General features: G+C 37.0%; 1 protein-coding gene across 1 annotated transcript in view; it reads left to right on the top strand.

Moving 5' to 3' along the window:
* The window catches only part of SLC26A5 (solute carrier family 26 member 5), a 33,257-nt gene extending 24,824 nt beyond the window's left edge, over nt 1-8,433 (top strand). The window contains exons 13-18 of the mRNA XM_076006183.1: nt 2,744-2,813; nt 3,898-3,990; nt 4,702-4,809; nt 5,584-5,784; nt 6,724-6,778; nt 8,240-8,433. Coding sequence (XP_075862298.1) covers nt 2,744-2,813; nt 3,898-3,990; nt 4,702-4,809; nt 5,584-5,784; nt 6,724-6,778; nt 8,240-8,433 — 721 coding nt within the window. The remainder of the gene's footprint in view (nt 1-2,743; nt 2,814-3,897; nt 3,991-4,701; nt 4,810-5,583; nt 5,785-6,723; nt 6,779-8,239) is intronic.
* Nucleotides 8,434-13,019: the final 4,586 nt, after the last annotated feature.

Below are 13,019 nucleotides of genomic sequence, written 5' to 3'. Positions count from 1 at the left end.
TTGGTCAACAAAAAATATATAGAAAAAATTAGCCAGGCACATTGGCACATGCCTGTAGTCCCAGCTACTCGGGAGGCTGAGGAAGGAGGATTGCTTGAGCCCAGGAGTTGGAGGTTGCTGTGAGCTAGGCTGACACCATGGCACTCTAGCCTGGGCAACAGAGTGAGACTCTGTCTCAAAAGAAAATGTAATTAATTAATTAATTTAAAAAACTCTTGTATGAAATGATAATTAAAGTTGATTTTTTGATGTTCTGTCCTTTGTTGATAATTTTAATGGGTCTTTGTAGCTTAGAGTTCGGACAGCCAGCACTCAGGACACTTGTTTATTTTCAGCTGGCTTTTTCTGTAATTAGGACACACTTTCAGGATGAGTAGTAGTACATTAGCTTTGGCCTGTTATTCCAAACACTCAGTTTCCCTAAGAGCACACATAGTTAAGAGACAACCATTTCATTTTGCAAATAGTTCCTGATGCCTCTTCCATGCAGGCACCAAGGATGCCATAAATGAGATGGAGGTTGAGCTTCTGCCCCCGAAGAGGTAACAGTTTGGTCAGTGTTATAAAACATACTGACATACTGAAATAATTGTAATCTTCATTGAATAGATATTTGTTGAGAGCCTATTATGTTCCCAGAGAGATGCTGGACTCTAGGGATGTTGCAGTAAATGTGACATGGCCCTCCCCTTCATAGAGATCGTATTCTCCTGAGGATGACAGACATGTAATGATGATGATACTAATAATGGTAGTGAAGTAATGGTGGCACATAATTATTTATATGCCTGACTCTATGCAAAGATCAGTGCTTTACGTCATTTCATCCTTATAACCCAGTGACGGTTGGCATCCCCATTTCATAGATGTGGAAACTGAGGCCTAAAATGATTGGGTCACTTACCCAAGATGGCAGTAAGTAGAGGGGCAATGACTCAAATATAGGATTTTTTGAATCCAGAAGCTGACTCTTAATCAGCCTTATAAATCCATTTTCAGAAACATAGAATGCACAGTTATAAGTGCTTCGTTAGGTATAAGCAAGGTACAGTGTGATAATAAGCATAAGAGATGCCCAAATAAAACCCCATGAGAGTTTATTAAAAGAGACTTTCTTGCTCTCAATGTCTTTAGGGAAGTAACAAGGACTTGGCCTTCACTGGAATCAGTAGCATTTAGACTTGTAGCAATGGGGTGCCAGGGCACTCCAAGTGGTCAGGAAGGCCCATTCCTCCTCTGCCTGTTGAAATCCTCATCCTTTGAGCCACATCTCACCCAGCCAAGGGACTTCAACTTCCCCTGTGCACCCACCACAATGCTTTGGTCTTCTCCCAGCAATTTGCATGTATCCATCCCAGTTAGTTGTGTACTTGTGTGATCTATGTGCCTGCCCCTCACTCTACCTCCCCTGCGGCACTAGATCGCAACACATGGACAATACTTTGAGTCTCTTAGAGTTTTTCTCATAATTGAGAACTCAGCTGAGAACCTGTCCTTTGACATACGGAGTCAGTCATACGGTATTTGTCTACAGATGTCAGTAGACTGTGAGCATCTTGTGTGTACAGCTAATGTTCCCAGTACGAGGCACATGTGTGTTCTCTAAGTATTTTCAGAGGGAATCTAGAAGAACAGCTAACATTTGTGTTATGCATTCTAAGTTACAAAGCACTTTCACATTCATGCTAAGAAACACCAGGGTATAGTAGCAGATGATGGAATGTCAAATCAAAGACCTTGAGCCATATTCTGGCTCTGTCACGCTCTCTGACCCTGAACAACTCACCTAACTCCACTGAGCCTCATGCCACGCAATGGTAGGAATAAGCCCAGTAGCATCGTTCATAGGTAAAAGGTAATAGCAGGTGCCCAAGAAATAGTATCTGTCATCATTATAGTATCTAATCTGAGCCAGATTGTCTCACAAAATGCATTAGGAATTAGGGCTCTCAAAAGGTAATGTTTAAAATCAACTCAAAGCAAATATAAGAAAATCTCTATGCTAATTAGAGATTTTTGTTTCTTCCCTACACCCTCAATTAACTACCCCCACACCCAACCATGACTCTTGCTAATAATAAATAAAAATTCCCTCTCCTACCTTAGACTTAGAGCAGGAAAACAATTCTATCTACTGAGCAACATGAGGAGACCTTGGGCTACACATGTCCCATCTTTAAATGCCGGAGTCTTTTGTCCTGACGAGATTGTATGTGTGTGATGGGGGTCAGTGTGGGGGGTGTGTGTGTTGTATATAGTCTGCATGGTGTGAGGTGTATGTGATGTGTGTGTACTGTGTATGTGTGGCATGTATGCATGTGTTTATTTGTGGTATGTGGTGTGGGTGTGTGTGTGTATGTGGTAGGTGATGTGTATGCATAATGTATGTATGAGTATATTGTGTATGTGGTATGTAGTATATGTATATGGTATGTGGTATATGTATAGTATGTATGCATGTGTGGTATATGGTATATATTTTGGGGGTGTGGGGTATGTATTGTGTGTGTGGTATATGAGTATGTGTGGTACATGTATGTGGTATGAGGTGTGGGATATGTTAGCTTGGAATAACACTGGGAATGTGATATACATGAAGCCCTTCTTCAAAGGCACCATATAAGGATCAAATATTCCTGAATTCACTAGAAAATTCTTACATGACATGTAAACATATAAAACCTTATGTTTAAATCATACCGCACCTCAACACAATGGTATTTAACATACTCTCTATCTCCAGTCCAAGCTACAAAGTCCTTGGACAGCTTCCCGACACGGATGTATATATTGATATAGACGCATATGAGGAGGTAGGACCTTTTTAAATCATTTAAAAGGTTGTGAGCATGTGATTTGATTGGCTAAGTAGTATTTTTACCCAGGACAAAAAGTAGGGGCAAAGGGAGGGAAGTATAGTGGTTGAAGTGAAAAGTCTGAGCTCCAATTGACTATCTGGATTCAATTTTATAGTTTTTACTATGCATTAACTACTCAATTTCCTAATATTTATTTTTCCTCATTTTTAATGGGGACAAATATGTATTGTTGGAATTAAAGTATTATTTGCAAATCTGAAACCGAGAGGGTGGTTTGTATGGGCATGGTTTTCTTCTGATGTGTTTATAATAAAATACCAACTTTAACCACGTAAAATACAGGTGATGGGACTGTGGAATTATCCCACTTTGTTTTAATGGTTAAAATTATGTCTTCAAATGTTCTTGATTTTGAATGTTCTTTTCTTCTGTGGAATCTCAAAGACTTCTACAAAGTCTTTAAAACTACTTTTGTCTGTTTGGTTTGCTTTATGCTTGGGAAGAAATTCTCAGACTCACAATAAGGTATTAGAAAATGAGGAAATTAGACTCACTGTAAGATACATGTGCTAGACTTGCTATTTTTTCTTCATTCCAAAGAATTACATACTGGATTACTTATTTCCAAACTGCATCCTAGAGTTCCACAGGGATTCTCAATGAAGAATCCACTGTGTCCCTTCGGCTTCTTCCTGCATTCTGTGAATCAAACCAATGTCAACCTCTGTTCACTTGCTTTGCCTGCTTCTCACAGTCTGGGCAGCAGCCTTCCCTCTCCTATCTATTTTTTGTCTTTTTGAATATTTTTCATTTTCTTCTTCTTTGTGTTTAATGGTAAAAATAAAATAAAGATGGACTTTTTAAAGAAATGGGAAGATATGCATTTTTAAAAGCTCTCCTCGCAGAACTCTTCCAGAGCATGAGTAGATGGAGTGGTACAATTTTACCTAAACTAAACCCTGAAAGAGGGCCCTTAGCAACTTCTGTGTTAATTTTTAAGTTAAAGGAGGGAGGCAATTGGCATTTTTGATTCTGAAATATTTCCATGTGTTAAAGTCACTAATATTTTACTCCTCAGGTGAAAGAAATTCCTGGAATAAAAATATTCCAAATAAATGCCCCAATTTACTATGCAAATAGCGACTTGTATAGCAATGCATTAAAAAGAAAGGTGAGTCATAAGAAATTGAGTGATTATTTCTGAGGAGGGGACTTATGGGCTGACAGGATTATGAGGGTCACTTAACTGTCTTAGTATTTTTATACTATTTCATTCATTCTCTCTCTCATTTCTATTTCTTTTTTAAATTGTGGTATTTAGTACATGACATAAAATGTACCACGTTAAGAATTTTCACATGTACAATACAGTGAGTGACATTAAGTACAGTCACATTGTTTTGCAACCATCACGACTGTTCATTCTCTCCTATCATATGTACATATTACCTTTTAAAAAAAATTTTAAGAAAAGAAAGGGAAAAGATAATTTTAGGTTTCGTACTCTTTGGATCATGTAGGCTGCTTTGTCATGATTAGAACTCAACCCAAAACCACCCAGTATATAGGAAAACCTCCCCATCAACCCACAGAGACTCTTAAATATAAGAATCTGAGAGATCTAAGTTTGGTAAAGACCACCCTAAAAATTCTCTTTACTACTTTAGCTTCTGTTTTTCTTGAATAAAGACTGAGAATAAGAAAATCTGATGTTCTTTTAATGAGGGAGTGACCAGTTCAGGACATCTGAGGGCAAGGTTACAGCCAGGGCTGGGTGAGAATGTGGCTAAGAAAGCAGTTAAATGGGGAGATTTGAGGACTGGCACTTGGGTGGGTCCCTGGAGCCATGAAGTGGTTTTACATATATTGCTCTTCTGTGAAGACTGGAGTGAACCCAGCACTCATCATGGGAGCAAGAAGAAAGGCCATGAGGAAGTACGCTAAGGAAGTCGGAAATGCAAACGTGGCCAACGCGACTGTTGTCAAAGCAGTGAGTGGTCCTTTCGTTGCAATTTTCCCTTCTCTCTCCATCACAGTGCCCACCATCTTTATTCATGATTCAAGTTTAAACACAGCATGAAATTACTAAAATAGGAATGTTTAAGGCCAGGGCGAGGTGGCTCATACCTATAATCCTTGAGCCCAGAAGTTTGAGGTTGCAGTGAGCTGTGATGACGCCACTGCACTCTAGCCCAGGCAACAGAGTGAAACCCTCAAAAATAAATACATAAAATAGGAAAGCTTAGAAACAATCTAAGAATCCTTTACATATTAAATGTCATCTATGAGGATGCTTCTGAAATAAGTAGTAAAAACATTTCTTTAAAAAAATCAAAACTACACAGGACCTTAATAAATTTCACCATTAGCATTTTGTCATAGATTTATTCAGCTGATAGTAAAAAAGCTCAAAGGCTGGCTTTTGCTGTTCAGGCTTATGGTAACCTGTGACCTGTCATGCTGAAGTTAATGGGACTGTTTTAGAAGTTAGGGGGAAATGGATAGGATGACTAAGGAAGAGTATATTTTATTGGACAAAAAGGGAGGAGGAGGAAGAGAAGAAAAGAAATGAGCTAAAATTGAATGCTGTGTATACCTTCTTTTTTTGTCATATTACAAGACTGGAATATGACCAATATTTCAGAAGGGATCTGGTATAGTCAGTAGTTTGAGAATTTAAGGACTGATTTTCCATTATAATCTTTGTTACAACCAAAAATTGAGTGGTTCATTGAATTCTGGTTTGGTTTAATTTTTGACATAGGATGCAGAAGTAGATGGAGAAGATGGTACCAAGCCTGAGGAAGAGGATGGTGAAGTAAAATATCCCCCAATAGTCATCAAAAGCACATTTCCTGAAGAACTGCAAAGATTCATGCCCCCAGGGGATAATGTCCACACCGTCATTCTGGATTTTACACAAGTCAATTTTATTGATTCTGTTGGAGTAAAAACTCTGGCAGGGGTAAGCATCACAAGTCATTATTAAATATCTCTGTACCCAGGGTTACCACCAGTACAATCAGGGAGTTGAACTAGGGTCCCTTTCCAACTCCTAAAATTCTTTTTTGCTGTTTTTTCAACTTTTGATTGTGGAAAATTTCAAAAATATTCAAAAGTAAAGAGCAGAGTATAATAAATCCCCATATAACAATTATTCAGCTTCAATAATTATCCATTTATGGTCAAGCTGGTTTTGTTTATACCCAACATCTATTTTCCTTTCTGTTATTTTGAGGTGTATCCTAGTCATCATATCATCTGTAAATATTTCAGTATCTATCTCTACAAGAAGATTCTTTTTTTTTCTTTTTTTTGAGACAGAGTCTCACTCTGTTGCCCAGGCTAGAGTGCATGGTGTCAGCCTAGCTCACAGCAACCTCCATCTCCTGGGCTCAAGCAATCCTCCTTCCTCAGCCTCCGGAGTAGCTGGGACTACAGGCATGTGCCAATGTGCCTGGCTAATTTTTTCTATATATTTTTAGTTGGCCAATTAATTTCTTTCTATTTATAGTAGAGACGGGGTCTCACTCTTGCTCAGGCTGGTTTCCAACTCCTGACCTTGAGCAATCCTCCCGCCTCGGCCTCCCAGAGTGCTAGGATTACAGACGTGAGCCACCAGGCCCGGCCAGAAGATTCTTTTTAAAAAATTATTTCCATAATACTTTTATTACATCCAAGTAAAATTTTACAATGTTTTGATGTCCCTAATTATCAATGTCTATATAAAAAGCAAAAAAAGTAAAATTTTTTTTTTAACTAATTCTCAAAAATGCATAATTATTGAAGCGCAGAGTAGCTCAAGTGAATGAGTGTTAGAGTGTCTTATATGACTGAAGAATATATAGATAGAAACTTTTATCTGGCACAGATTCAACGTAACTTTATTTCAACATTATTACAGATTGTAAAGGAATATGGAGACGTCGGTATTTATGTATATTTAGCAGGATGCAGTGGTGAGTACAGTGAAAATTTTTCCCTTAATTTTTTTTTTATTTCAGCATATTATGGGGGTACAGATTTTAAGGTTTGAATAAATGCCCATTTCCCCCCTCCTCCCTCCCTTAATTTTTTAATAAAAAAAAAATTATTCTTCTGAAAAATCACTTTACAGCCAGCTTTGAAATTAGCCATTTATAGTCACTCATATCATGTATATTGTGGCAGGCCTCCTAAAACTGGAATTGGAGGAAAAGAGTCGATAAGCATTGTTTATTATTTAGTGGCTGCCACAGACTTATTACAGTTATATAAAATCATTCAGATTGCTTATTTCTCCAGGCAGTGGTTTTGGAATACCTGGCCTGCTATTTTTGTTTTATATTATATTTTTGGTTAAAATAGTACTTGAAAATGAAATCTACATAAAGGCATCACTTTTTACCTGTCAGATTTGCAAAAATCAAAAATGGTTGATAATATGCTACGTAGGCATGGTGAGAAAACATGCTCTCTCAGACATTACTGGTGGGAGTACAAAATAGAACAACCCCTATGGAGAACAGACTAACATCATTTTTCAAAGTTACAAATGCCTTTACCTTTTACTGTAGCAAATCCAGCAGCAATATGCTGCACACATTCAAAATGGCAAATGTTTGTGGTTGATCATCACAGCATTGTCAATAAAAACAAAAGACTGAAAAAAACTCAAGCACCAAACAAAAGGGACTAGTTAAATAAACTAGGGTACATCTACACAATAGAAAACCATGTAAAAAATTTTAGTAAAAAGAGTCTATAATAATATATATAATATGTTATTTGGGGGATAAGAAAATGGGGAAGATAAGAATATATATTTAAGGCCGGGCGCGGTGGCTCACGCCTGTAATCCTAGCTCTCTGGGAGGCCGAGGCGGGCGGATTACTCAAGGTCAGGAGTTCAAAACCAGCCTGAGCAAGAGCGAGACCCCGTCTCTACTATAAATAGAAAGAAACTAATTGGCCAACTGATATATATATAAAAAATTAGCCGGGCATGGTGGCGCATGCCTGTAGTCCCAGCTACTTGGGAGGCTGAGGCAGCAGGATTGCTCGAGCCCAGGAGTCTGAGGTTGCTGTGAGCTAGGCTGACGCCACGGCACTCACTCTAGCCTGGGCAACAAAGCGAGACTCTGTCTCAAAAAAAAAAATAAATAAATAAATAAAAATAAAAATAAAAAAAAAAAAGAAAAAAAAAAGAATATATATTTATATTTACTTACATTTGTTTAGAGAAATCCTGGAAGAGTATACAAGAAAGTAATTAAAGTAGCTTCCTGGGACTGGAGGTGTGATGTGATGCAGAGAGGGATTGGAGTGAGACTTTTACTATAGTGTTTTAATATGTAAACTATATGAAAATGTTACTTTTTTTGTTAATGTTCAAGATCGATATCCAGAGTGAGGACTAATGTCCTTTTCTTCTTTTCGTAGCCCAAGTTGTGAATGACCTCACTCGAAACAGATTTTTTGAAAATCCTGCCTTATGGGAGCTGCTGTTCCACAGCATTCATGATGCAGTTCTAGGCAGCCAAGTTCGAGAGGCGCTTGCTGAACAAGAAGCCTCAGCGCTCCCTCCCCAGGACGACTTGGAGCCTAATGCCACTCCTGCCACTCCAGAGGCCTAGAGGAGGACCTCAACCTGGGGTTATGAGCTTCTCATGAAATTTCTAATTTACACATTTTAAATACTAGACAATAGATTTTTTTTTCCTAAGGGTAAACACTAGTAGTCAAGGCTTGATTTGGAGGGTGAATGACGCATAGCAAGATGTATCTTACTTGTGTTTTTTTTAATTGACTATTTCAAAGAGAAATTGGCCTCTTGCCTGCATTTATTGTGCAGTGACATTTCTGTTACTTTCTAGTATTACCCCTTTAAGCCAAGCACTTAAAATGTATTTCCTTTAAGTTTTTTTTACCTATAAATAGGATATGCTATCACCACTCAGAGATTACCACTGTTAACACCTTAATGCATATCCTTCCAGATCTTTTTCTATGCTTATTCATTTACATTTTTTTCATTACTTCAACTATCTAATCAAACTTCAAAATCACAGATTTACAATAATAATTTAAAAAGACAATTATGTATAGCTTTGAATCTTTAGAGCTTACATTTTTAAATGAAAACCAAAATAAGATCATATCTACATAGTGTTTTAAAACCTATTTTTTAAATCAACAATCTCTACTTTCTCATTTCAGAACATTTTGTTTGTTTATTTGTAGAGATGGGGTCTCACTGTGTGGCCCAGGCTGGTCTTGAACTCCTGGCCTCAAGTAATCCTCCTGCCTCACCTTCCCAAAGTATAGAATTACAGAATATTTGTACCTCAGACCTTATTCAGATTTTCCCAATTATCCCCAGATTTGCAGTTGGTTTGTCAAAACTGGTATTCTATGACTTTACATTGCAACTAGTCATGTCTCTTTAAGTCCCTTAAGTCTATTGTACTCCAGCACAGTTCCTTTTCTCATAACATTGACTTGGTAAAGTTGAGGCAGTTGTCCTGTAGAATCCTGTCTTGTGAATTTATCTAGTTGCTTTTTCATGGTGGTGGTTAGCTTGTTTCTTTATTCCCTGAACTACCTACAACCTAGAAGTTAAAGGCTTTATGAATTCAAGTTAAAATATTTTGTGCTAGAAGATATCATAGGTAAGAAACATGCTTCATATCAGAAAACACATAATATCTAGTTGACCTCCCATTAACAGTGCTAAAGTGTAATAGATCTCTGGATTGGCATGACAGTCTGATCCTCCAGTTTAGTTTTCTCCTTTGTAACTACAGATTTATCTGTATGGTGTTTCTTTGACATTGAATAAATGTCCAGTCCTGTATTAGCCATTCAGCCAGGAGTTTTAACATCAAGTGGTTAATTCTTGCCTAAATCAGTAATTTTATTAAGGTTTATGGATTTTTTCCCCTAATGCTCTCATTTCTTCTTCATTTAGGAGTTGGTTGCTATATGGAAACTATAGTTTTCCCTCAACTTGAGTTATGTGGTTATCCTTAAATACAGTTCTTACTAAAAAGGCAGGTTGAATGTTTTATTATTTCCACTTAATTATCAACATCAAAGTGAAGAATTGGCTTAATGGATGGTGACAAATTAGGGTTTTTTAGATTTCTCTTTTTTGGTATCATTGTAGTCTCATGAATTTTCATAGTTTGAATGTGTCTCTGTCCAATATATTCTTTTTGATGCCAGAATTGTCACAACTGTGACCAGTGGAAGTCCCTACCAGCTTTGTTGTTCTTGCTAATAATAGTAAAGTAGGCTTGAAGACCATGGTTTTAAGAAAGCTAACTCCCAGGTCTAATTTAATATCTTCCTTCAAAGTCCGTAAGAGTTATCAGTTAATTCATCAAACTCAGTTTTTAGCCTATGAGTAAAATGCTTATCTTTAATCATTCCTTATAATTGATATATTATGGAAACATGGAATGGCAATGTCAATTTGTCATTGAAAGTTTTTGCTTTTGTGCTTGTTTCTAACTACCAGCTTACTGCAAATCAGAACATAGGCATTAGCCAACCTGTCTAAAACCTATTCTACTGAGTTCCTGCTAATAATGAGTTTGTCTTTTTTTATGTTTTCCTAGTAACTCGTCTTAGATTTCATGAAGGAGATACTGCCAGGAGAAAAGTAGTCAGAATCCCAGTAGAATTATGCTAGGTTGGCCTACTTGCAACCAAACCCCACGGTTTGTTTGCTTTAACTCCTATCATGTTTTTCAGTGTCTTTATTAATTTAATTCAAAGTAGACACCCTCCTTTCTAATCAATAATTTATTTAGTTCTAGAGTGAAGTTAGATTTCCATAGTTATTTCCATTGCAATCATCATACGCAAGACCAGATACATCTGCATTCTGATACAGACTGCCTTCTGAAAGAGCATGTAGTTGTAGAAACTCAGCTTATACTAGAAACTTTTGTAAAAGGGCCCATGTCATTTCAGCCATTTAATAGAATTTAAGGATTTTAAACAATGTTATAAACTACTTCATTGCATATTCTTTAGTACTAGTCTTCAACAAATGCCTTCCATACAGTAGATACTCAAATCCCAGTGATTGGTAGGTTGATAGTAGTGTACAAAAAAGCTATGTCTATGGCTTGCATGTTTGTATTTAACTTTTCTTGTTCTTTAATTTTTACACTGTTTTGAATAGAATTCTATCATGTATATAAAAAGCACCTAAGTCTTATTGAAGGTGGGAAAATATATTTTTGTTTTAGCATTTTGTTTAGCATCTGAGAACATGAGTGCACTTCAAACAAGCATTTCCTCTATATGTAAATATGTCAGAATGTTAGAATTATTTCATACAGTGGAATATTTCCTGACCTTTTTTGTTTTACAGTCTTATCTCCTACCTTTTCAAGTAATTGCTATATAAGCCCACCTATTCTTTCTGGGCCTAATAGCTGCTAATGTATGCCTTTCTGTTATCCAAATTCAGATTCATATTGTCCTATCAAAATGGGCATAATCTACATTGACAGACTAGCCTTATTTTATGACAATACGGGACAACCCTGTTTTCAGGAAGGTCCCATAAAGAGAAGTCCTTTGAATCTCTGCCTCATGGATGGATGGAGTGTTTGAAAACAACTGTGACCCAGGGCCCAGGAAACTCCATTTCATTTTACAGACATTGACTCTGTATAAGCTTATGGCAGTTGATAATGGGATCCCACTTGCCAGTCTCATCTGCAGTGGGACCCAGAGAAGGTATGGATCTTCTCCAAACCCTGGGAGTTAGCTCATTTTGTGGTTTTCAGGTAACATCTAAAACATCCACACTGCATGGTTTATACCTGTGTCCTTACCTGTTGAGCAGAGAAAAGTACCAGCCTCCAAGTATACCTTTTGAGAAAATGAGTCTGCCCTCTTGTGTGTGTGTATGAAGAGAGGGTGGCAAATCCAGAGAATCTGCCCTGGGGTGGGTAGGTGTGTTTTTCTGTGTGGTGGGGGGTGGGGGGTGTGCCCTTGTGTGGGGATGAGGGAGGGAGCGGGAGGGAAAAGTATGTGGTGGGGAAGGCTTTATCTAACATGTCAGCCCCTTTAAAGATAGCAAATCAATTTAAATTCTAAAATCAAAATTTCTTTGGTGTGAGCCTGTAGGCTTTAGTGAGTGCAAAATGCTATTGGTCTTTTTTAGTGTACCTTTCAGGAATGCTTTTACAACGTTGAGGTTTGGTATGTTTAGATTCTAGATAGTATGTTTTGAATGCTGATAAAAGTTTGAGAACTGATAAAAAAAAGTCTTATCTGATTCTCCAAGCATATAGCCAACCAAAATGCATGCAATGGTTTTGAAACCCCTCCAATCCCAACCACAAAATGTTAAAAGATAGCACTACACCAGGTAGCATGCCTGCTTACAGACTTAGAAGTCAGTTTGAACACCTTAAAAATCTACCTTGCCTTCCAGAAAGGCTTACCAAGCTTTTCGTTGTACTGGAGTACATAGCATTTCACCTTATGTAATAAGTGAACCTGAGAAGCATCATGAAAATTGTTTATAAATCTAGTCACTTTTTAAGTGTTAAAAAGTTTAAGGAACTCTACAGCATATTTTTCTAAAGTCTTAAACATTTTGTATCCTGATTTATCAACACCCTGATATATATGTATATATATATGTGCATCTACACACATGTATATGTATGTACACATATATGTTAATGGAGGGAGTTACCAGTAAATGTATTTTATATTTTTAAATGGCAAACATGCTAATCTAGACAATGTTGATGTTATCTGCATATACATGCCTAGGCAGAAACATCCAAATTTTTCATAATGTATTTGATGTGTGGCCAGTTAGATTTTTATCATGTACCTAACTGAAATGTCAAGATTATTCTGTCTATATATGTTAGGTCTGAGAGCTCAACATATCCAATCTGTCTTGAATTGGTATATATGGGCATGTGGCTATATGAAAAAGTGGAAAGACTTCAGAGTGTGTTCTAAATGCTTACATTTATTTAATGAAAACATTCAAAAACATACATCTTCAGTCATTTACTTGAGTATACTTTATTGTAAGCATAACCTGAAAATACTTTGCTCTATTTCATTGCTCAAGAAAGATTAGGGCAGGGTTAGAAAAAATGATGAATTTTTCTGATAGTTTACAAAATTGAAAAAGCAAGAAAGAATGAATGCTGGTTGGATTTTATGAATGAAG

This window comes from Microcebus murinus, chromosome 9, assembly GCF_040939455.1.
Source record: "Microcebus murinus isolate Inina chromosome 9, M.murinus_Inina_mat1.0, whole genome shotgun sequence".
Taxonomy (NCBI): domain Eukaryota; kingdom Metazoa; phylum Chordata; class Mammalia; order Primates; family Cheirogaleidae; genus Microcebus; species Microcebus murinus.
The sequence above is the reverse complement of the archived record's forward strand: the minus strand, read 5'-3'. Positions and strand labels throughout refer to the sequence as shown.